This window comes from Pecten maximus, chromosome 10 (genome assembly GCF_902652985.1).
Source record: "Pecten maximus chromosome 10, xPecMax1.1, whole genome shotgun sequence".
Classification (NCBI taxonomy): domain Eukaryota; kingdom Metazoa; phylum Mollusca; class Bivalvia; order Pectinida; family Pectinidae; genus Pecten; species Pecten maximus.
The window spans coordinates 4,928,609-4,956,351 of NC_047024.1; the positions used below are offsets into that span (position 1 = coordinate 4,928,609).

Below are 27,743 nucleotides of genomic sequence, written 5' to 3' on the forward strand. Positions count from 1 at the left end.
TGCGATTTCTATTAAAGAAAACGAGTAGTCATGATAAAGGGTTCACATATTTTATTAGTTCAGCATAAAAAAAGTAACGATGGTGATGATGATGATGATGATGATGAATTATTACAAAAATAAAGTAATTATTTATTATACAATCAAGTGATTCTGGTAGTAGCGATTCAGAGCGATGATTAAGATAACACAATTAACCACTGATTCTGTGTTAATTCTATGTTATAGTGCCACAGACTGACTGGGTTTAAACACTGCCTGAACTGTTTGTCGTCGTTTTCCGTGACAGAATCCTGTACAGCCTGACAGTACAAAACAGGCCTACAATCTGAAAAAGATAAAATCCTGTTCTGTAACAATGTTCAGTAATGATAAATAGAAATCTGTGACTCGCCGTGTACAGCTAAGGTCGTGTGTTGATTCCAGTACAGAGCGATACAGGTAGGATGTATATAGAGTTAATCGGGCATGGGAGAATTCGTTATTGAATTATGTTACAACGGAATTTAAAATTACTGTAAGATATTATTTCCTGACATTATACTAGTTATTCGAATCAAAAGTAGAAGAAAACATGAAAGAATAAAAGTACCGAGGCCACTTATAGGTGCTGTGCAATCTAATTAAAATTAGACTTGTAATTTCCACTCCTCTACGCCACTCTACGATACACTGCAATATTGAAGTGTATCGTAGAGTATTGCAGAGGAGCGGAAATTACAAGTCTAATTTTAATTAGATTGAGGTGCTGTGCATGAGGGATTGAAATACAGGAGAAAAGCTAATATTATATAAATATAAAGTGACATGTAATAAACAGGCATATTTACTGATTTTAAGTGCATTCCTGAATGTTTTACTGGTGATCATCCTATGTCATTTATGGATTTTCTATTACATAAATGTACTTTAAAAACGCTGTGGTTGCGTTAAAGTTGTGATGAACGATGGAGAATTATGTTTTCAAACCTCACTTGAATTGGCATGCTATGATTAAGCTTGATTCCTAGATCGATTAATCCGTGATGTCCGTCATATTTCTCGATAAACCACGTCGCGATTTCCTACAAATAAGGTTCCTGTGAATTACTCTCCCAGTTTATTTTGGTTTTTAAGTTTTTAAATTGTACTCAATTTACTGCTTTTTTCTTTCCGTGTAATAACTGATCTGTATCCTGATAAGAGATCTGACAACTTTCGTTAGAAAAAACTAGTCTCGAAAAATGTAATTTGTTCCCAATGACCGTGTCTACCGTATCTGTTCCGGTGACTTGCTGAATCGCACGTTCATGTTCTATACTTTGTACAATCATGCAACCTCTTTATTGCAATCGGAATCTCTGTTGCTGAAACAAGTTAATGCTAGGTTTCGCCTCGTAATCAATTCAACCAGCACGGCCTTTTTTGTGTGGCCTATTTCTCAGAAATGATGAACCAATCGGAAGTATTCTAATTTCATTTTAAGTATCGAATGTAAAAACAATCGAAGATTTCACTTATCAATTTCCAATTGAAATATCTGAGCCTGAAAACGGTATTCGACGGACGAAGGCGATTCTTATCAACCCAAGAGCTCGAGGTGAGTTTCCAATGTAGCATCAACTAGAGTCTCCCCTCGCACAAATCAGGAAGGAAACGGAATAATTTGTACAGAAAATAGTTCGGAATACTCAGGGATTAAACAGGTCATTGTGTATAATTTAAGCTGTTTTTCTGTAATTTATTCAAATTCAGCAAATGTCTTCAAACATATAAAAGCGTGAACCATATTACTAGGATACAAGCTTGTCTAGTGTGTTGTTAGCGTTTCTAGCGAAAGGTTGCTGTTTCACAGCACCTAAAAAGTCCGATAACCACGTACTTTACAAAATATAACTTATGTTACACGTGTGTGCTATGTAAACCTGACTACCCAGTTACAGGCGCTTAGAAACACGTACGCCAGTACGCCCGCACTTCCACATCATTTTGTGAAGATAACATTTTTGTTTTCATTTAAATTTTGTTCAAGAATTTATTCTTTTGATAAAATCATATCATTCCCTCTACACTACCATACTGAATCGCACAATTCGATTTCGTAGTTTCATTGGTAATAACAGAGCACGTCATCAGCCCTACAAACCGTTGTCTGCCGTCTTACCAGAGAAATCGTTTGACCTTCTGGTAGCGTCAAAAGGGTGTCACACGTTTATCAAAACCATAATCGAACGTGAAGATGACAATGTATGGGATGCCTTATATGATAAGGCTGTCAATTTGGCAGGAAAGGAAGACATACTTCCCCTTCTGTTCCGAGAGAAGCTGCGAGACAGATGTACTTAGCAATTGTGCCAGCAACAACCATTTCTGAAATTTGTATCTGCCGTTTATTGACCATTTAGTCAGAGAATCGGCCGATAGATAAGCCTTAAATCTTCACAGATATGTCACGTGAAGACCATTGCAATTTGAGGTCAAGGTAAAACAAAATGTCGAGCGATTCCTCGATGACGTTCATCCACAAGTACTCGTCTCGTCTGTTAATACACCCAATATATAATTAGAATTAGTATGTATTGTGTGTATTGACAGACGAGGCGATTACCTGTGGTTCAACAATATATCACGATTAATTCCGAAATGTTTGGATCTATCTGTAAACTTCATATGACGCAATCAATATTAACTAATTGAACGAGTTTAATAAATGGAGCAAGAAATAGACAGGGGTGAAACACTTTAAATATTGAGAGGAAGCATAGTTCCCGGGCGTTACAAAATGATAGTAATGGTAACACATAGGATTACCAATACATTATGCCATGAAATCTGGATGGTCTGCAAAAACTGGAAGAGTCAGCATAGTGGCCGGAGGGAGGAAGTATGCTATCTATTACTTCAACTGGCAATCCATGGAAAATGTTTTTTCACTAGTCACCGAACCATTTAAAAGATATAATATGTTAAATTTATTAGCGACGCACATCATTATAGTCATAAAAGCTCTAATTATCATGTTTATGTCGATATATGTCCTATATATATTGGCATTATCGTCATAAAAATTGACCTGATTGACCTTTGCATCACCATTTTGCAAATAAATTACTACCTTTCTATGTTTATTTTCAAACAGGGTAATAACTCTGTCAAGCTTCACTCAAAAGATACAAAATTGTAGGTCTGATGTTCGACTTGAAATCGTTTTCTCGGGAGATAGTGCACCAGTAAACACACAACTTTTGTCCCGTCATCACTTTCCACCAGTAAACACACAACTTGTGTCTCGTCATCACTCTCCACCAGTAAACACAAAACTTTTGTCACGTCATCACTCTCCACCAGTGAACACACAACTTGTGTCTCGTCATCACTCTCCACCAGTAAACACACAACTTTTGTCGCGTCATCACTCTCCACCAGTAAACACACAACTTATGTCACGTCATCACTCTCCACCAGTAAACACACAACGTGTGTCACGTCATCACTCTCCACCAGTAAATACACAACTTGTGTCACGTTATCACTCTCCACCAGTAAACACACAACTGGTGTCCCGTCATCACTCTCCACCAGTGAACACACAACTTGTGTCACGTCATCACTCTCCACCAGTGAACACTCAACTTATGTCATTTCATCACTCTCCACCAGTAAACACACAACTTGTGTCATGTCATCATTCTCCACCAGGAACACACAACTTGTGTCCCGTCATCACTCTCCACCAGTGAACACAACTTGTGTCACGTCATCACTCTCCACCAGTGAACACAACGTGTGTCACGTCATCACTCTCCACCAGTGAACACACAACTTGTGTCCCGTCATCACTCTCCACCAGTAAACACACAACTTATGTCCCGTCATCACTCTCCACCAGTAAACACACAACTTGTGTCACGTCATCACTCTCCACCAGTAAACACACAACTTGTGTCACGTCATCACTCTCCGACAGTGAACACACAACTTGTATCACGTCATCACTCTCCACCAGTGAACACACAACTTGTGTCCCGTCATCACTCTCCACCAGTGAACACACAATTTGTGTCACGTCATCACTTTCAACCAGTAAACACACAACTTGTGTCTCGTCATCACTCTCCACCAGTGAACACACAACTTGTGTCACGTTATCACTCTCCACCAGTAAACACACAACTTGTGTCCAGTCATCACTCGCCGCCAGTAAACACACAACTTGTGTCTCGTCATCACTCTCCACCAGTGAACACACAACTTGTGTCACGTTATCACTCTCCACCAGTAAACACACAACTTGTGTCCCGTCATCACTCTCCACCAATTAACACACAACTTATGTCATTTCATCACTCTCCGCCAGTAAACATACAACTTGTGTCACGTCATCACTCTCCGCCAGTAAACATACAACTTGTGTCACGTCATCACTCTCCACCAGTAAACACACAACTTGTGTCACGTCATCACTCTCCACCAGTGAACACACAACTTGTGTCACGTCATCACTCTCCACAAGTGAACACACAACTTGTGTCCCGTCATCACTCTCCACCAGTAACACACAGCTTGTGTCCCGTCATCACTCTCCACCAGTAACACACAACTTGTGTCCCGTCATCACTCTCCACCAGTAACACACAACTTGTGTCACGTCATCACTCTCCACCAGTAAACACACAACTTGTGTCCCGTCATCACTCTCCGAGAGTAAACACACACTTTTTGTCACGTCATCACTCTCCACCAGTAAACACACAACTTGTGTCACGTCATCACTCTCCACCAGTAAACACAACTTGTGTCTCGTCATCACTCTCCACCAGTAACACACAACTTGTAACACGTCATCACTCTCCACCAGTAAACACACAACTTGTATCACGTCATCACTCTCCACCAGTGAACACACAACTTGTGTCCCGTCATCACTCTCCACCAGTAACACACAGCGTGTGTCCCGTCATCACTCTCCACCAGTAACACACAACTTGTGTCATGTCATCACTCTCCACCAGTAAACACACAACTTGTGTCCCGTCATCACTCTCCACCAGTAAACACACAATTTTTGTCACGTCATCACTCTCCACCAGTAAACACACAACTTGTGTCACGTTATCACTCTCCACCAGTAAACACAACTTGTGTCTCGTCATCACTCTCCACCAGTAACACACAACTTGTAACACGTCATCACTCTCCACCAGTAAACACACAACTTGTATCACGTCATCACTCTCCACCAGTGAACACACAACTTGTGTCACGCCATCACTCTCCACCAGTAAACACACAACTTGTGTCACGTCATCACTCTCCACCAGTAAACACACAACTTGTGTCACGTCATCACTCTCCACCAGTGAACACACAACTTGTATCACGTCATCACTCTCCACCAGTGAACACACAACTTGTGTCACGTCATCACTCTCCACCAGTGAACACACAACTTGTGTCACGTCATCACTCTCCACCAGTAAACACACAACTTGTGTTACGTCATCACTCTCCACCGGTAAACACACAACTTGTGTCACGTCATCGCTCTCCACCAGTAAACACACAACTTGTGTCACGTCATCACTCTCCACCAGTAAACACACAACTTGTGTCTCGTCATCACTCTCCACCAGTGAACACAAAACTTGTGTTACGTCATCACTCTCCACCAGTAAACACACAACTTGTGTCACGTCATCACTCTCCACCAGTAAACACACAACTTGTGTCACGTCATCACTCTCCACCAGTAAACACACAACTTGTGTCACGTCATCACTCTCCACCAGTAAACACACAAATTGTGCACGTCATCACTCTCCACTAGTAAACACACAGTTTGAAAATGCATACACTCTCCAGCTATACGTATTTCTGAACACTTCACATATATTACACTATTTTGTACGAGCAGCAGCATATGCCTGACAACGGTGCAAACCGTTATGTTTGCATAAAACAACATCGTAATATTAGTACTCGTTGAAGAATGCGACAGCAGCATGCATTAAATAGCTTGACAATTAATTAACAGTTGCGTTTGGGAGCCTCACAAAACGAACATTATTTAATCTCTGTTCATTGAAAATTAAATCTATTGAAGCTGCGTTCATTGAAAAATAAATGCATTACAACTGGTTATAAAAAATTAAATGTAACATGATTTGTTTCTGGTACGAGTACATATTTGTTGATTTCGGTATTAAGCCTACAAGTCATCAAAGTCGAGTAGTTTTAGCCATCAGCACGTGACTACGTTATTTAAAATGATTAGATTTTCTTTCCTTTTTAAAGACAATAGCTAAAGGGAGTAAGAGTATTTCATTTCCTAATGATTTATCTCTCAGGTATGGACTCACCCATGTCAGTATTTATTAAACGTTCCTTACATCACACGTCTTTATGGTTGCCTGTGGGAGCGAAGTTATTCTATCATAAACATCTACGTTTTTGTTTTAATGTACATCCTGTTTCTTTTTGTAATTCAACAATTTCATTGCTTCCAGTTATTTGTATACATATATATACATTTTTGTGTTGTGATAAAAATAATTTTGTGTAAAAAAAATAAAAGAAATTAGGCGAATATGCTTGTCTTTTCATGATTGTATGTGTTGTAATGTAGAACGAAACCAAAGGTTTGCTCACTTTGTACGATGCCTGACATTGAAGATGAATTTCATTTTATCCCAAAGTGTGCTTATTTTGATTCAATACGAAAGAAAAGCATTAAACCTTATCATTTTAGAAATGCAACATTTTCAAATTAGTAGAGCTTTTAACAACAAATACAAGAAAGGATATCTCAAATCTTGTAAAATATCTAAAGCTGGCAAAAAATGAGAAGATTAGATGGGCTTTATAATTGATAATAGTGTATAGTGACACTACCTTTCTCTAACATGTGTTGTATTACTTTTATTATTATTGTGAGGATGTATATGTATTGTATGAATGAACATTAGGTGTAGAGATATATTTCGACATGATGCCTGGTTGATATTAACAATCTAAACATTATTCTACAATATGCCAATTGTCAATGTATAAGTGTTTTAATTTACTATATAACGTTATGATCATTCTCTACACTGAGCGTTATATATTAGTTATTTGTCTGTGTGGGATGGGGGTAAAAGTAATAAATGATTTTGATGTATGGTAAATATTGATCAGCTGGTGAGCCGAAAGGCGGAAGGTGATAAAGAACTGATCTGAGGTAAGGTTGACAGACTCACCTCTAGGGCAGCTAAACCCGTCGTGGCCCCGAACGCCATCACACTGTTTTGTTTGTACCAAACCATGAGAATATCATGGCAGCCCTATAAAAACCAAGATAAACATCGTCACCGGCATATTGAGATTAAGTTTTAAAAGTTAAATAGACCAATTGCATCATACAACTGTTTCGTCATTATTTGACTCGTTAATAGCTGTTTAGTCCTTATTTGACTCGTCAATTAAGTTATGGTCATCATACAACTGTTTAGTCCTTATTTGACTCGTCAATGATGTTAGGGACATCATACAACTGTTCAGTCCTTATTTGACTCGTCAATGATGCTAGGGACATCATACAACTGTTCAGTCCTGATTTGACTCGTCAATGATGTTAGGGACATCATACAACTGTTCAGTCCTTATTTGACTCGTCAATGATGTTAGGGACATCATACAACTGTTTAGTTCTTATTTGACTCGTCAGTGATGTTAGGGACATCATACAACTGTTTAGTCCTTATTTGACTCGCCAATGATGTTAGGGACATCATACAACTGTTTAGTCCTTATTTGACTCGTCAATGATGTTATGGACATCATACAACTGTTTAGTCCTTATTTGACTGATGATGTTAGGGCTTAAAGTGGCCATGTCAGTAGGAAACTAAAATAGGTCAAATAATGCATTTCGAAAGGTCAACACATTTGCATATGCTGAACCGTGCCACTATTAATATGGTAAACTTGGGATATTAGAATATTTGAAAAAAAAAAAAAAAAAAAACATTAATAAATGTGTTCTTAGAGTATATCTTGGACTTCGAATTCAGGATCTGTCATGAACTTCGTTCTAAGTATCTTTAGGGGACTGATAACTGGGTCCCACAGACCATTTGTTTCTATGCAAATTAGCCACATAATGCAACGGGCGGGTTATCAGTCAACAACAACAATGGCGAAACGCCGAAAGCATGTACCTGCCAAGATGCATACAGAATCTGGCAAAAATAAACCGTAAAAGGGACTGCAATGGGGAAAACCCAGGATTTCCTTGGGAGAACAATAGATTCGTTGGAACCAGTCCAACGGTCATTTTAATGTTAGGGAGCGTGAATGAGCATCTGTGATTGCCATTAATACATGTTTGTAACACAAAATTTAGGTGATTCGGGAGTATGCGGCTTTAAGGATATGTCGTGGACTTTGCTTTAAGGACTCACACAACTAAATCAGCCAATCAGCTGGTATTTCACCTGAACCAAGCCCCTGAGGAAAATGTGTTTCTTAGGTTTGTAGCTGTTTTCCTGAGTAAATAACATATGAAATGGGTACTTTCTATATACGAGAATAAAGAGAAGGGATTTGAGGTTTGGAAAATCAAAAATATACACTCCTACTGAAATAGAATGACGTAAGATTCGAGGTGTAAAAAGGCGGGAATTCCCCAGTGTACTGTTAATGTTAGGGTTACTGTCTTTCGAGTACCCATGTGCTCTTATATGCCATTAGACCTATACAATAACAACATTTATCCGATAGAAAAACTTCAAACTTTAATTTGATATAAATTTCACATCATCTGAACTTCAAACGAGCGAATAATGGGATGGGATAACTAGTAATAACATATAGTAAATTATTTAGTTGTATGAGTCCTTAAGGATATGTAGTGGACTTCGTTATACGGATCTTTAGTGGACATCGTTATAAGAGTATGTCGTGGACCACGGATTAAATTTTCTATGGTGGAAATTGTTTTAGTACGTGATATCAACATATATCAGAGGGAAATTTCATAACAACACACCGTTTCATGCCAGAAACCTGGCGTCATTGATTGACAGAGAAACTTATTTGTAGGTTTGAGGTCATCAAGGTCCTTAACAGCCACTATACAGCAACTGTCCGGCATCTTTGTCTTCGACTGAAAGCGAAAATAGAAATATTTTATCAGTCTGTTTCCATATTAGATCAAACAACACAACTATTAACTTAATGTATTCAAATATCGGTACCGGTCAACGCCAGTGTTAATTAAATGCACATCGGCCAACGTCAGTGTTAATTAAATGCACACCTGTCAACGCGAATGTTAAATGCACACCTGTCAACGCCAGTGTTAAATGCACACTTGTCAACGCCAATGTTAAATGCACACCTGTCATTCTAATAAGAAAACAGGAAACTCCTAATAACTCACGTCTGATGTGGCGTTCCACCAAGCACTATATTTGTAGTCATCCTGATTCTGACAGCCACAACACTCCATCTAAAACAACACATTGGGACAATCATTGTTTGCCTTTCATATTAGGCTTCTACAATCTAGATACGTAGACCTTATATTTATTTTTTAATTCAAAATATTTGTTTTACTTTTAAAGCAAATAAATTAAAAAGAAGGTTTTATCAGTAAAGACACTATGTGGTTTCATCCGGGTCAACAAGCGTGATTAATATAAGTAGATAAACAAGCGTGATTAATATAAGTTTATATAATCTGTAAATAAACAGAATTTACATTAAGACACCATGCTTTAGTGACATCGGTAGAACTACCCGACCTTTAACAGGATATAATCCACTCTATCCTCAACAAACAGTGATGATTATAAACATGACCTACCTGGACCTGCAGCTGGTCCCAAGCTCGAGCCAGCAATGTGTCGGTTTTGTAGTTAATTCGTAGACTCGTCTTCAAGTGATCCGTCACCACGTCTTTCACCTGTAATACCCTTACCATGATTTAACGTTCATCTCAGACACATTTTATCTAATGCTAATGATTGATTAAGCAAATTGAAGCCGCAAAAATACCAATGTTGAAAATTCAAAATTTTAAACCTTTTCCCATTTAGAAACCACTATTTCCAATAATGAATTGAAACGGTTTCAGTTTGGCAAGTGGATTTTCTTTGCAATTGACATTTTATTTGATTTTCGAAATAAAAACATGTTCGGAATGATAAAGCTACTCACTCCATCCATGACAGCCGCCATGAGAGGAACAGATGGCATATCCTTCTGTGATACCACAACCATGGCTACCATGACAACCTGGAGAGTCAGCATCAGCACCAGTCCTAGTATAACCTTTAAAATGAGACCAAGTAAATGTACATTGAGTGATATTCTTTATTTGAGTTATTAATATTAGATAATGATGTACATTAATATATCTAGTCAAATGATTGGCGCACGTGACGTAATTACAGTCTACATTGTGTATCATGTAATGACAATCACATACGCTTAGCATTCTTCATACAATTAGTTTAATAGATAAGATATTGGAGCACGTGACGAAATTCGAAACTCGACACGCTGTCAGCTATTTCCTGATACTCACCATTTTGAGCAGACATGTCTTCACTTTTAAGGCTCCCACACAACTGCATACACAGACGAGAACTACAGACGCCCCTATGAAGCAGAGACCGTAGCAATAGTACTGGAAGTTGTTGTCTTTAGGGTTCTTCTTTGTAACAGCGACGTACATCTGGGCTTCTCCGTCCATCATGTTGAGAATTCCCAAGCCCAACACACCAACGCCGGCCAACTAGGAAATATAAAGTACTAGTATGTTTTACTACATTTCTTAGTAAATGCCAAACATTTGAATCTGCCGACTCGCATACCAACATACATGAAATCAATTAAGTAGAGATGTTGTCTTGGTTGTGAAATAGATGTTCAACTAGCATTAGCAAAGCAGTTCAGAATGTATTAGTATCAATCAATAAACCAAGGTATATTCCATTAAAGCGTCTAAGTAAACATCAACAGACACTCTTACATCCCAGCTGACAATTACACCACCAATCTGGGCTCCAATACTTAATTTTGGGGTTAGTGCACCTTTAATATTTGGCAACTGTATCGGTCCATTTTAATTGCCCAATTCCCAGTATTTTTCATTGGCGAGTCTTACAAAACAAACCACTTGCTGGTGTCTTTTAGCAAACAATATTCGGCACATACTATATTTATACATCAATAGGGTTAAAGATATTTTCACAAGCCTTCCGTTCATCACTTGTTCACGCAGAGAGCGGATAACAATAGCTGTATGGAATGTACAAAAACACACATAACATAAAGGAAAAAAGTAATGTATTCACATTCTTCCTCTTCGTCATGGACATGTCCAATATTGAAGCACATGTTGTGGTATAAATATTACCATTTATCAGAAATAGTGTAAGTAGTTGTAAAAGAAGATCAATTAAAAATGTTACAGAACGTGAACACAACGCGATGGAAAACTTACCAAAACCAGGATACTAGAAAGAAGAGCCAGTATCTTCGACACTTTGACCTTTCTCTTCTCCTTTTCAGTCTCCTTTATATTCTTTAAGAGTTCAGCACTTGGTTTGGTGATAACTTTCTGTGGTGGATCAGCTGTCAATGATATTTGTATATTTCTGATGTAATACCTTTGATATGAATTATAATTTAACAACAGTAAGATTTCACAGTGTCTGTTACACCCTGGTCGACTGTTTGCTTTTTACATAAAAATAAAGCAAAATAAAGTGTCGTGTTTAAGGTACGTCCTGTTGCAATGTCCTCATTTTAACAATAAAGTGTTGACAACAGTGGGTAAATCCGCGAATTTGTAATGTGATATTAATACCTTCATCAACAGTGATGTCGAAAATGCACATACTATTACAAAATCGAGAATGTTTTAACACTAGAATAAGTTTAATCTTGATAAGAAATGGTGTTCATACCTTTGGATGGTCTTTCTTCTATTGAATCTGTACTTTCTTCTTGGACCGTCGACAGACATTTCTCAGTTTGTGGCTTCTCTTTTAAAGCGGCTTGTACTTTAGAGTCCGTTGCAGCAATTAAAGCGTTCATTCCAATGGACGCCAGATCAGTGTATGGGTAACTAGTAAGGTTGACGGGTAATGACTGACGCCTACGAGACAAGTACGCTGGATTAGGGACGGCGTTGTCTGTTATGTGAAGAGGGCCAATGTCCCCACACAAACTCTGTCTTCGAGAATTTCTGTGATCGTTACAGTTGGTAGGAAGAGCACTATCAAAATCAGGATGTAACGAACCTCTCCTTTGTCTGATGTCTGATTCACTGCTGCTAAATGATCCTCTCTGTGAAGTGTTTAATGTCACACCGCTCATTCTACGACCGTTAGAATCCTGTAAAAGACAGGATCCTTTCACAGGTTCACATGGTAGATCCACGGAAAGCCTCGGCGACAAACTGTCCTCGTATGGCTGTCCGTCCTGGAAATAACTGTGTTTACTTTGGGTAGGGATTGGATTGTGAGGTATCGTTTCCTGTGTTACGTCATCATCGTACATCATCACAGTAGGCTCTCGCACGTGGCGCCCTCGCAGGGCGTTAGTCTGCATCATTAGCTTGTCTTCTAGACGGTCATAGTGTGCAGTCGCCGTCCCGAAGGCCCCTCCGTGAGCAGTGGTCTTGCTTCCTACTGCCATGTCGACTGGGTCGGTCGTGCTGCTGGAGAGGTAACTCTTAATTGTAGTCACAGAGCTATTGCGACTCTGTCCCGTGTTATCAGAAGTCGCGGGTGATTGTACGGGTATAAACCGCTTCAACATCCCGGATTGTCTTTGTGGAACAGGATGAAAAGCAGATGACATTCGCCTTCCGGATATAATAGGTAATAATGCTTCAGTAGAGTTGCAACTTCCTGCGGAAAATCCACTGTGGAGCGTCTCTGTGTCAGTGGTGAGTACTTCCGGTGAGACATGCCGTACGGTCTGATTCGTCCGATCGTCGTCCATACCCTGCTTGACCGCCGATAGAACATTTTCTGTTATGACATTTCTCAAATCATTCATTGATATTTTTAACATCACGCCGTCAGATTGGTTGCCCCTTTTTTGACGTATTGTCCAATTATCATCAGTATCAGACACGGCCATTTTCTTACCTTTCTTCGGTTTGACTTGTTTCCTATTCCGCGTTAATTTAGCCTGCATTCTCTCATGAGAACTGTCTGAAGCGCAGCTGTCCCAGTCTGTGGAATGCCTCCCTCGTTTATAGTCCATGTCTGAGCTGCATTTAACTTTTCGCTTTCTTCGGTTGGATGTTTTTTCTTGTTTCCTTGGCAAAGGTATGTCCCGCCTATGTCTCCTGTCACAGCTAGGAGACTCAAAATCTCTCTCGTGTTTCCTAGAAGACCGCGATCCCGATTTTCGTTCCTGTTTCTCGCCTGAAGATGACTTGTGCCTTCTCCTATGCCTCTTTTCTACCTTCCTATAATCCATTGTGTTGTGAGTCGATGTACTCGAAAGACTCCAATCGGAATCATCTGATTGATCTTCATCTTGCTGCTGAGAATGCCTATGATGTCGCTTAGGGGTACGTTGGTGATCCCGTCTACGTGTTTGTGATTTTTCATTATCATCGCATTCGTAAGAATAACTAGTTCTTTTGTTTGCGTTTTTGGATCTCCCCTTCATAGTCCAGAATTGTTTGAAACGTTTTGAAATTTTCGAACTTGTATCGTCGTAATCTGGTGCCGGTGTTATAACTACGTTGAAGTCTTTGTCAGACTCGTAATCATACGATGGATTGTGTGTTGAGGAATTCGGTTGAAAAAGTGCATTTAGACCTGGTCTGCCGAACGAAAATTTTTCCCAAAAAGGCAGTTTACGTAAACTTATCATTTCACCTGTCAACAAAAACATAACGATATCATTATAATTAATATTTCCATGTAGAAAAACTTATTAAAAACATGCTTTATCACTTTGAGAAATTGTCAGCGAGGGGTTATAAGGTAATTAATGAGAAATTGTCAGTGAGGGGTTATACAGGTAATTAATGAGAAATTGTCAGTGAGGGGTTATACAGGTAATTAATGAGAAATTGTCAGTGAGGGGTCATAAAGGTAATTAATGAGAAATTGTCAGTGAGGGGTTATACAGGTAATTAATGAGAAATTGTCAGTGAGGGGTTATACAGGTAATTAATGAGAAATTGTCAGTGAGGGGTTATACAGGTAATTAATGAGAAATTGTCAGTGAGGGGTTATAAAGGTAATTAATGAGAAATTGTCGGTGAGGGGTTATACAGGTAATTAATGAGAAATTGTCAGTGAGGGGTTATAAAGGTAATTAATGAGAAATTGTCGGTGAGGGGTCATACAGGTAATTAATGAGAAATTGTCAGTGAGGGGTCATAAAGGTAATTAATGAGAAATTGTCGGTGAGGGGTTATAAAGGTAATTAATGAGAAATTGTCAGTGAGGGGTCATACAGGTAATTAATGAGAAATTGTCAGTGAGGGGTCATAAAGGTAATTAATGAGAAATTGTCAGTGAGGGGTTTAAGATAATTAATGAGAAATAGTCAGTGAGGGGTTATACAGGTAATTAATGAGAAATTGTCAGTGAGGGGTTTAAGATAATTAATGAGAAATTGTCAGTGAGGGGTTTAAGATAATTAATGAGAAATTGTCAGTGAGGGGTTATAAGGTAATTAATGAGAAATTGTCAGTGAGGGGTCATAAAGGTAATTAATGAGACATTGTCAGTGACGGTTAATACACTCGGTATATGAGAGGCTTTTCTACCAAGTTAAAATCAAAGCTTAGAATATATATATTTATTAAATGAAGTGTTTTGTTCATTATACATAAATGGAATTTCTTCTCCGAAAATTTGTTTTTGACATCAAGGCTATTGGCATCAATTATTACCATAAGTTGCCTCTTCTTTGACCATGACACATGATGACGTATGTGATAACATTAGCGAGAGTTGAGTTTCACCATTGCCTGACGAATCTTTTAAATCGGGGCTGCTGTGTAATGTGTAGACTGCCAAAGCATGTTTTCTCTAACACATCTCAAAACGGTCGTGAACATGTCAAATACATATCATTAAAGGTAATTATCTATTTTAGTACCTAATTATAAGTAATAAACACACATCCTGCCTACAAATCAGGTTCATGGGGAGTAGGGATAGATATTCAGTATACATAACAGATTCATAGGGAAATCGGACAGATATCAAATCTACAAGTTCATAGAGATGTGGGCAGATATCCTATCCATATATCAGGTTCATAGGGAGGCAGAGCAGATCTCCTATTTATATATCAAGTTCATAGGGAGATAGTGCAGAAATCCTATTTATATATCAAGTTCATAGGGAGATAGTGCAGAAATCCTATTTATATATCAAGTTCATAGGGAGATAGTGCAGAAATCCTATCTATATATCAAGTTCATAGGGAGATAGTGCAGAAATCCTATCTATATAGTATCAAGTTCATATGAGATGTGGGCTGATATCCTATTTATATATCAAGTTCATAGGGAAGAAGGCCAGATATCCTATTTATATAAATCCGGCTCATAGCGAGGCAGATATCCTATTGACATATCAAGTTCATAAGGAGATCGCGCAGATATCTCATCTACATATCAAGTTCATAGGGAGGCCCTGTATTAATGGATTCATAAAAGAACTAGATTTGTATCTAAAAACAGAGGAGGTAATTTACAAAAACAACATGGAGTATGATAGTTTTGTGAAAAAATGGTCTATATAAGTGAATAATTTTTCAGATCTTTTTCACACATATCATAACATGTACTTAAAAGTAAGTCAAAAGTTTTTCTTTTTTATACCTTTAAACACAATATATTAAAATGAGAGAAAGCGTGAGTGGAAGGTTGTTTGTTTGTTTGTCTCTGTATTCCAGAAAAACCAACCAATCCTTTTTTTTTCTATTCATCACTTAATACGTATTGTACATCTTACTGCTGTAATGATATGTCTGTATTATTATACCATGTAATATAATGTACCTGTATGTATACTATATGTAAAAGGATGAATAAAAAATAGTTCAAAACTGAAAAAAGTTCATAGGGAGGCGGGGCAGATGTATTCCTATATCTACAGAATCATTTAAGATGCAGCGGCATGATTTAAGTTCCCGGTGTAGTAAAATGTCACATCGAGATTGATATTGTCTAATATTTGTAACTCTACACCTCCCCATCACACCAGTTTTATGACTTTTTGTCTTTATAACTTTGGACTCACAGCTTATTGGACACAGTATAGGTACAGACTACACTGTAGTATCACCAGATAGATCTGTGTATGTTCTATATTTAGAGATTGTATGTCTATACAGTATGGACACAGTACAGACTAGTACCACCAGATAGATCTGTGTCTATACAGTATGGACACAGTACAGACTAGTACCACCAGATAGATCTGTGTATGTTCTATATTTAGACATTGTGTGTCTATACAGTATGGACACAGTACAGACTAGTACCACCAGATAGATCTGTGTATGTTCTATATTTAGAGATTGTGTGTCTATACAGTATGGACACAGTACAGACTAGTACCACCAGATAGATCTGTGTATGTTCTATATTTAGAGATTGTATGTCTATACAGTATGGACACAGGACAGACTAGTACCACCAGATAGATCTCTGTATGGACACAGTACAGACTAGTACCACCAGATAGATCTCTGTATGTTCTATATTTAGAGATTGTATGTCTATACAGTATGGACACAGTACAGACTAGTACCACCAGATAGATCTGTGTATGTTCTATATTTAGAGATTGTATGTCTATACAGTATGGACACAGTACAGACTAGTACCACCAGATAGATCTGTGTATGTTCTATATTTAGACATTGTGTGTCTATACAGTATGGACACAGTACAGACTAGTACCACCAGATAGATCTGTGTATGTCTATATTTAGACATTGTGTGTCTATACAGTATGGACACAGTACAGACTAGTACCACCAGATAGATCTGTGTCTATACAGTATGGACACAGTACAGACTAGTACCACCAGATAGATCTGTGTATGTTCTATATTTAGACATTGTGTGTCTATACAGTATGGACACAGTACAGACTAGTACCACCAGATAGATCTGTGTATGTCTATATTTAGACATTGTGTGTCTATACAGTATGGACACAGTACAGACTAGTACCACCAGATAGATCTGTGTATGTTCTATATTTAGAGATTGTATGTCTATACAGTTTGGACACAGTACAGACTAGTACCACCAGATAGATCTGTGTATGTTCTATATTTAGAGATTGTGTGTCTATACAGTATGGACACAGTACAGACTAGTACCACCAGATAGATCTGTGTATGGACACAGTACAGTCTAGTACCACCAGATAGATCTGTGTATGTCTATATTTAGAGATTGTATGTCTATACAGTATGGACACAGTATAGACTAGTACCACCAGATAGATCTGTGTATGTTCTATATTTAGAGATTGTATGTCTATACAGTTTGGACACAGTACAGACTAGTACCACCAGATAGATCTGTGTATGTTCTATATTTAGAGATTGTGTGTCTATACAGTATGGACACAGTACAGACTAGTACCACCAGATAGATCTGTGTATGTTCTATATTTAGAGATTGTATGTCTATACAGTTTGGACACAGTACAGACTAGTACCACCAGATAGATCTGTGTATGTCTATATTGAGAGATTGTGAGTCTATACAGTATGGACACAGTACAGACTAGTACCACCAGATAGATCTGTGTATGTTCTATATTTAGAGATTGTGTGTCTATACAGTATGGACACAGTACAGACTAGTACCACCAGACAGATCTCTGTATGTCTATATTTAGAGATTGTGAGTCTATACAGTATGGACACAGTACAGACTAGTACCACCAGATAGATCTGTGTATGTTCTATATTTAGACATTGTGTGTCTATACAGTATGGACACAGTACAGACTAGTACCACCAGACAGATCTCTGTATGTCTATATTTAGAGATTGTGAGTCTATACAGTATGGACACAGTACAGACTAGTACCACCAGATAGATCTGTGTATGTTCTATATTTAGACATTGTATGTCTATACAGTTTGGACACAGTACAGACTAGTACCACCAGATAGATCTGTGTATGTCTATATTTAGAGATTGTGAGTCTATACAGTATGGACACAGTACAGACTAGTACCACCAGATAGATCTGTGTATGTTCTATATTAAGACATTGTCTGTCTATATGGACACAGTACAGACTAGTACCACCAGATAGATCTGTGTATGTTCTATATTTAGAGATTGTATGTCTATACAGTATGGACACAGTACAGACTAGTACCACCAGATAGATCTGTGTATGTTCTATATTTAGAGATTGTATGTCTATACAGTATGGACACAGTACAGACTAGTACCACCAGATAGATCTGTGTATGTTCTATATTTGGAGATTGTATGTCTATACAGTATGGACACAGTACAGACTAGTACCACCAGATAGATCTGTGTATGTTCTATATTTAGACATTGTGTGTCTATACAGTATGGACACAGTACCGACTAGTACCACCAGATAGATCTGTGTATGCTCTATATTTAGACATTGTGTGTCTATACAGTATGGACACAGTACAGACTAGTACCACCAGATAGATCTGTGTATGTTCTATATTTGGAGATTGTATGTCTATACAGTATGGACACAGTACAGACTAGTACCACCAGATAGATCTGTGTATGTCTATATTTAGACATTGTGTGTCTATACAGTATGGACACAGTACAGACTAGTACCACCAGATAGATCTGTGTATGTTCTATATTTAGATATTGTGTGTCTATACAGTATGGACACAGTACAGTCTAGTACCACCAGATAGATCTGTGTATGTTCTATATTTAGAGATTGTATGTCTATACAGTATGGACACAGTACAGACTAGTACCACCAGATAGATCTGTGTATGTTCTATATTTAGACATTGTGTGTCTATACAGTATGGACACAGTACAGACTAGTACCACCAGATAGATCTGTGTATGTTCTATATTTAGACATTGTGTGTCTATACAGTATGGACACAGTACAGACTAGTACCACCAGATAGATCTGTGTATGGACACAGTACAGACTAGTACCACCAGATAGATCTGTGTATGTTCTATATTTAGACATTGTGTGTCTATACAGTATGGACACAGTACAGACTAGTACCACCAGATAGATCTGTGTATGTTCTATATTTAGACATTGTGAGTCTATACAGTATGGACACAGTACAGACTAGTACCACCAGATAGATCTGTGTATATACAGTATGGACATATTATAGGTACAGACTACACTGTAGTACCACCAGACAGATCTGCGTATGTTCTATATTTTGTTTTGATTTAGAATATTCTTACCACATCCTTTCACCTGTATGACCTCTACAAGATAATATATTACTGCCATTGTTACTAGGACATTTGCATTGTATTGTTTCAAGTTTGAAATGCGATACATGTATATGTATGTATATTGGATGTTTAATGCATCGATACATTTCCTTATATTGATTTTCATATGTAATTAAATATAATGCTATGCTTATTATAAACTATTCTTATCTTTAATACAATAGTGTCAATAAACTGTGACTACTAACGGTATTTCACCGACTGCCAGTATGTAAATTATTGGCCTGAGGTACAGTCTGTGACGAGATAAGAGTGTGTCGTACAGCTGTGTCAAGGCCGTACAGAAATATAGCAGACACAACCAGGTTCAGGTAAGTTAATTCCTAAATTAATATTTCAGGTAGAAATATACAGGTATGTGTTGTAAGATACAGGTTATGTTGTGGCAATGATCTGATGAAATTGGCATGTTTATATCGTGTCATTCTGTAAGTCGTGTACTTATAATTAATATAATGATATACTGCTGGAAGATAAAATGTCACTCTGTACTGTTACCAAATCGTACAAATGGTTTTACGTAACTCACAACAGGAAATCTTTACATACTTCTACTGATGTCATTAATTTTAATTACGTGTACAGTATTGTTAAAAGTAACCACAAGTGAAGCTAACAACAAGGACAAACTATATACCCAGCATAAAATTGCGCACTTCGGACCATGTCACAGTGGCATGTCTAGTCTTATATTAAAAAATAGCCAGAAATACCTATATATTTAGTCTTCATATATAGGTATTTCTGGCTATTTGTGGTCTTATATTAAAAAATAGCCAGAAATACCTTCATATATTTAGTCTTCATATATAGGTATTTCTGGCTATTTATAGTCTTATATTTAAAAATAGCCAGAAATACCTTCATATATTTAGTCTTCATATATAGGTATTTCTGGCTATTTATAGTCTTATATTTAAAAATAGCCAGAAATACCTTCATATATTTAGTCTTCATATATAGGTATTTCTGGCTATTTTTTAATATAAGACTATACATGCCCCTGTGACCATGGCGAGGGAAATTGGCCTGCCATCAAGAGGACTCCGGGAAACAAAACAACCTTTTGGTTGATATATTTATCATCGGATTAAAGTATGCAGCAAACAACTACGACAAATGCATACAACTGAAAGCTAGAGTTAATAGGTTCGTAGTAATTTTTCCTTTTTATCCTCATTTTTACACTGCTTCCGACACCTTAAATAGACCGATAACACCCGGAATTAATGTAGATACGTCATACAGGCTGGTAACACCTGGAATTACGTGTAGATACGTCATACAGGCTGGTAACACCTGGAAATACGTGTAGATACTGTCATAATGTATTGCATTACGCATGCACAGTGAACTAAAAGTGTCGGGGGAATACCTGTACAAGATCGCGTGTGTCTATGTGGATTACCTATAGGTCAAATCATGTTTAGTTCTCAAGTGTTTGAAAAAAATGTTGATCGTTCGATTGATCGAGTTATTGGAGGTTTGCAGACCTCCATCGACTCCGCTAACACAGATGCCTTATTGTATGGTGTGATATTGGATCGGCCGGCGTTTTCCGATTGAACTATTCAATTACATGTTAAAAACAAGATAAAAAATCCTGATTTCTCGAGTTAAATAATCCTTCCAAACCCATAAACGACTCGCTGTTTTTGTCGCGTTTAACACGCGACTGCTAAACCTACTACCGTGATTTTCGTTTTACTTATACAATGGTAAATAAATTTAATATATTTATAATTACATGGTACTCAAGTCTTGACAATAAACCATTCAAATCGATATACACGTACAAATGTACGATCCACTACATCTTTGACAAATCGGTCTTTAACGTCTCCGTGTTAATATAAAAACACAAAAATATCTAAAGCATTAAAACATCGTGCGTTTCTCATCACTTTAGCGTTAAACAGCACCCAATGACGATCAAAAGTCACGAGCTCGCGCCAGCTTTCATTGGCTGATTTTGTCGCACGCGAATTATTATTGATCTCTTAACTGCCTCCAAAGGTGAAAAGTACAAATGAAAGTAGAACATATACTCTATCAAAGCCTTCAGTAAAATTACAAAATAGATATGACACATACACAACTTATATGTATGGGTTTGTATATCATTTGTAAAATCAATATCAGAGTATACCTGAAATATTTACACGTAATTATAGTATATTTATACGTGATACATAATACCGATACGTGGATATGTATATACTGTACATTCAATGCATCGATGTATTTGTAAAACATTCAATAAATAAATAAATCAATTGTAATTGCGCACTTTAAACGCGGGGGATACATCTGTGGGTTTGGACGTAAACTCTGCAATTTTGCCATCAGATGTCATCTTCTAAACACCGTTCGCGACACATATAATGATATGTCGAGCGCCGTGACGTGGCATGGTATGATGTCACAATGGTTCCCCGTCGAATCCGGAGTAAGGCAAGGTGGCGTTTTGTCAACATTTCTGTATCAAACGTTTATTGACAACCTGCTGGATTGCTTAGAAAAAAGTAAACATGGTGCCTATATTGATAAAGTAAACTCTGGGGATCCAACATTGCCAGATAACATTATCCTCGTCAGCACTTCTCGGCGTTCGTTACAAAACCTGTTACACATCTGTCCTAATTGACTAACACCGAACGCGTCATGAACGCATGTGAGAAAAGTAGAAGAACCTTACATTCTATCGTCGGTATAGTTCCTTCTTCATCCACAATAAGTCCAATCGTAAAGTAAGTCTTAATACAAGAAAGTGGTCTTACCGTCTGTTCTTTATGGATGTGGGTTCATCTTACTGTTAACGACATTACCAGGATTGTACGTTTTCAACACTACGCCGTTAAACTTATACTTGGTATACCACGCCGTAAAGGTCAGATATCGCCGAGTTCCTGCTTGGCTTTTTCAGAATCTCAGCAGAAATAGATCTGAGAAAACTGTTATTTCTTCAAAAAATGATTTCAATGGGACAATCTTATTTGCCGAAGCATATTTTTACTGTAGTTTTGTATTCGTATATTGCTGTGCTGGCCAGAAATTCCACAATTAAACATGCTACAGGATACTTCCCAGACATAGTTAAAGTGATCAGGAGATACAGTCTTGTTTCTTACTTTGAGGCATATCTACGGCCATATACATTCCCGCCCAAGCTTCAATGGAAACGTATAGTGAAATCCACTATAAGGTCCTTCGAAAATTCGTCCCTCAAGGAACGTAGGGCAAATGATCAAGACTTGACATTTTTTAGGAAAGATCCACTTCTTATATATTCCATACATAATGTGGTTTGCTGCGGAATCTCCATCCGACATCCAAACCGTCTACTCCCTGTGTTCCCTGTTGGCACTACCAACAGAGTTTGTCGGTAATCTGTGTCCTCATTGCTCACAGAATTTTGACATTGCTGCAGTTCATATCTGTTCCGTGTGTATATACGACAACACTCTAAGACAACACTTTATGAACGACATCCTGCCTGAGTTTGGCCCCAATGTTCGTTTGTCAATTGAGAGCATGGATACTATCTCCTTTACTCTGAGCTTATTAGGAGCGACTATATGTATACAGTAATCCCCTTTACAGGTGACGCGGTCCAAAGAAAATTCCTGATGAAGTCTGCTGAATTAGTTGTACGCGCTATGTAGTGTTATTCGTAATATAGTGACTGTCAATCACCTTGACTAATTCGCGCGGGGGATAGGTTTTAGTCCAGTAATTTTTCTTACCGCACTGACACTTTAATGCATTAAGTTTTTATTGTGTGTCTCTCTCTCTCTCTCTCTCTCTCTCTCTCTCTCTCTCTCTCTCTCTCTCTCTCTCTCTCTCTTTTGTCGATTTCTTGTATTCAAACATCTCCTTCTGAGGGAAATAAAGTATGATGATGACTCTATCAAGGCTTCCGGTACAATTACAAAATAGATATGACACATGTATACTCTATATGTATGAGTTTGTATATTAATTGTAAAATCAATATCAGAGTATTTGTGAATATCTCAATAAAGATATAAATTAATTATAGTTACGGACTATAAACGCGGGGGGATACATCTGTGGGTCTGGATCACAAAAGAATTGGGGGGGGGGGGGGGGGGGGGGGGGGAGGTCCCCACCTGCGATGTGCTATCTGTCCACACACGTACATGTACATGTATACTCCCATACATTGTAGTATAGTTCATACTGGTACATATGTTATATCGGTATATTTTGCCAAGTGTTCGTAGTTTCTAATTCAATCTTGTTTGTAACAAGCATTTTTCATTTGCTTAGAAATTGTATGTTATCAGTCCATAACGTAAAGAATGACGTCGCCATTTATAACGTTGCTTTTGATTGGTGGATGGAACAGCGTAATGATTTGTTAGAGAAAAGAGTCCATCAATAAAGGGAATTTTTTAAGGATAAAGATTAAATTATAAGGATTAACTTGAATATCATTTTTTTATGTTATGAAGTTATTATACACAAAAACGGAATGTACTCTCATCATAATCTGCTTCGCGGTTTATTTAGAGTACACTCTATTTTTGTGTACATCGCCTATGACGCAGTCGTGCGTGAACTTGTGTCAATACCATCTGACGGTACACTGAATTAGGCTCATTTATCAGATAGAAGACACTCTGAACAAAGAACAAAGATAACAATTTCTTTTCTCAGTAGCTTTTCCATATATGCCTACCGGATATACTGTGCAAAGGGGGATAACTCCAAGATTATGGGAGGTAACTTGGTACACTGCACAAAGCAATGAAGAGAAATACTGCATGTAGTCGTATAATCCATGTGCATACTAGAAAAAGGAATTTTATAAATGCATATCAAATTAGCCATACAATTAATAAGGCGGTCTTCATATGATAAATTAAATTATATTTTAGAAATAATTTTTAATATGTTGTCATCGACGATGCAGTAAAAATCATGTTAAAAGCAAAATTCCTGGATATAGCCTTTAAAAATCGTTGTCAAATGTAAATATAAGCATCGAACTGCTTTCATTTGGAAGTTATGGGCTGATGAGTGCCAACTGGACAAAGACAAATTCAACATGAAGCGCTAGCATTAGTTACACGTAGTTCCGGTTGGTGAATATATTCATGTGCGGCATGGATTGATGTCACGTTTTGGGTGTCAATTATGGTCACATAGACTGCAAATCTTTTTACTTAGTTTATATCATGGCTTCGCCACCAAAATGTAAATATATATCTATTAATCTCACAATACATTTAGTTATCATTTTCACGTTACAGCCATATATAACTCTCATTACCTAATTCTATCATTATCACAAATAACATTTATGTAATAGGGTTCCATTTATCTGATCATCACTTTATGCCAAACTGATATTCTTACATTACATTTATCAATCTCACATTCATCTGTGACTCTCATATCAAATTTGTGTATGACTCTTGCAATGTATTAATTTATTATTTGTTTTTTGGTACTGAATCTGATAAAGTTTGTTGAAGACTATCTTTTTTTGCTATCTGTTTTCAATAGTTGAATAAATTAAACATGCTAGGCATTTGAGAATATTATTTCTATGTACGCGTGTGTCTTACATCTTTAAAACATTCACATTTTATTACAAAAATGATACTCATCTTCAATATCTCCGCTATAGCATGATGTAACTTTCTATGGTATCGTTCAGTATTGTTGTAACAACCTACCTCAGTATCTAACCTAGGTGACGACATACGAATTCTCGATACTTCTATCAGATTATGACTACCTCAAATATTCCTGTAAACCCAAACCATCATTAATATGTTTGAATATGCTGGAACATATACATTCTATGTTAAATAATATTAATATGATTGTTAACGATGTTGTCACTTTGTCATATATACACTAACCCCTTACTATACAATCTATCTCGTCCCCTTACTATATAATCTATCTCGTCCCCATACTATATAATCTATCTCGTCCCCATACTATATAATCTATCTCGTCCCCATACTATATAATCTATCTCGTCCCCTTACTATATAATCTATCTCGTCCCCATATACTATACAATCTATCTCGTCCCCATATACTATACAATCTATCTCGTCCCCATATACTATATAATCTATCTCGTCCCCATACTATATAATCTATCTCGTCCCCATACTATATAATCTATCTCGTCCCCATACTATATAATCTATCTCGTCCCCATATACTATACAATCTATCTCGTCCCCATATACTATACAATCTATCTCGTCCCCATACTATATAATCTATCTCGTCCCCATACTATATAATCTATCTCGTCCCCATATACTATACAATCTATCTCGTCCCCATATACTATATAATCTATCTCGTCCCCATACTATATAATCTATCTCGTCCCCATACTATATAATCTATCTCGTCCCCATACTATATAATCTATCTCGTCCCCATACTATACAATCTATCTCGTCCCCATACTATATAATCTATCACGTCCCCATACTATATAATCTATCTCGTCCCCATACTATATAATCTATCTCGTCCCCATACTATATAATCTATCTCGTCCCCTTACTATATAATCTATCTCGTCCCCATACTATATAATCTATCTCGTCCCCATACTATATAATCTATCTCGTCCTCATACTATATAATCTATCTCGTCCCCATACTATATAATCTATCTCGTATACTATCAGACCATTCACTTCTTCTCTAGAGCATTTCCTCAATTTCCTTATAATAGTCATCGAAAATCTTCCTATAACCTATTTGCTAGCATCATATCAAATACATGTAACTGTGTTTCTGTGTAACTTTGTGTAGCTATTTACGTAAATCGGGTGTAGGGTGAAGACTGAAGCACTGCTTTAGAATGATAATCTACAGCAGAAAATGTAGTTTTAAATAAAGTTTGATAATGCAGAAGTTATTTTGAAATCAAACCGACTTGACAATGCCTATAGCACACCCTGTTATTGTTTATACAAAATATTCACACATTATTGAAGTCCAATATAAGTGATAATTTACATATACGTTACTTACGGAGGATTAACCTTTACGGTTACCACCGGTAGTCTATACGCTTGTTCGGACAACGTCGCCAATTTACAAAATTTTGGGTTTTTATCGAGTCTGTGAATTTTCAATCCTTATCAAATACACCGGATATTAGGTGAAAATCAAATTAAAACGGATAAAAAAAATCAATATCACAAGTTTTCGATTTATCCGACGAAAATAGGCGTAAAGAGGATAGGTTTCATTTTAACAAATAAATGAGGGTTATTTTAGAATTTGTTTAACTCACCTGGACTTATTTTGATAGAATTATCCGCACTATACCAGCTTTGTTAATCCAACCGTGACGGAATACATTTTAAAACGCTGGGGAGGATACGTGTTTCGGGCACTCTCTATATTTTCTAAGTCTGACTATACCTCTTCCCGAAGACATATGGCGCTTTAATTTCGTTACCTGGCGATGATTAATTATTGATATCAACATAAATAGGTAAGTAACCTAGGTAGTACTACTTATGTGTATGTGATATAATTTGAGTCCGCGCGGTCTTTGATGACAGCACACTGTACAGGTGAGAGAGAACCCACCTGACATACGGGTACATGACAAACCCAAAAATCCAAATCGAGGCTTTATTAACCTACAAATGTAATACAATTAATATTTATATTGTATCTTATAGCACGTGACCTTAACCGCTGGTTCATTGTATATATAGAATGTATTGATTGTCTATAAATTGATAAACAGGTACAGGACAAGCTCTGTAAGAACAATGATTTTATTAAACGAGGGATTGTGATCACGTTATCACGTTAGGGGATTAGTGATATCAGAGACTTGTATATCACATTGTGATATACAAGTCTCTGGTGATATAAACTGATTTTATTATAAAACATTAACAGTTATTTAATTTTTCGAATTTACCAAGATATTTATCATGAAATCGATATCAAGCTTCATCATGCGATAATTGAAATAGTTTTTATGTTAATAGATTTTGAAACATACATTGTAGAATGACTATTTAGGAAGAGGTATAATTTGGAATACATTTTAGAATGAAACGCAGCTACTTGAGTAACTGACATACTCTACCATATATATACCCATTATCTTTAAGTTTCCTATTTTGATAACGTTTTTGTAATTATATATAATCTAACCATCTATATATAATCTATTCCTAAAGAATTCTATATTTTCAATATTAGCTGCTTG

The 27,743-nt window shown here is 37.1% G+C and overlaps 2 protein-coding genes across 2 annotated transcripts in view; one reads left to right on the plus strand and one right to left on the minus strand.

The window, feature by feature from the left end:
- Window positions 1-34: 34 nt before the first annotated feature.
- Window positions 35-26,913, minus strand: LOC117335659. The gene is made up of 10 exons (XM_033895805.1): window positions 26,805-26,913; window positions 11,937-13,871; window positions 11,471-11,601; window positions 10,550-10,759; window positions 10,180-10,293; window positions 9,827-9,925; window positions 9,401-9,469; window positions 9,008-9,124; window positions 7,218-7,301; window positions 35-328 (listed from the first exon to the last, which is right to left on the minus strand). Exons 2-10 carry the CDS (start codon window positions 13,864-13,866, stop codon window positions 248-250), a joined length of 2,835 nt encoding a protein of 944 aa, XP_033751696.1. The 5' UTR covers window positions 13,867-13,871; window positions 26,805-26,913; the 3' UTR covers window positions 35-247.
- Window positions 20,520-27,743, plus strand: part of LOC117335660 — a 38,894-nt gene continuing 31,670 nt past the window's right edge. The window contains exon 1 of the mRNA XM_033895807.1: window positions 20,520-20,644. The gene's annotated coding sequence lies outside the window, so the exon portion shown is untranslated. The remainder of the gene's footprint in view (window positions 20,645-27,743) is intronic.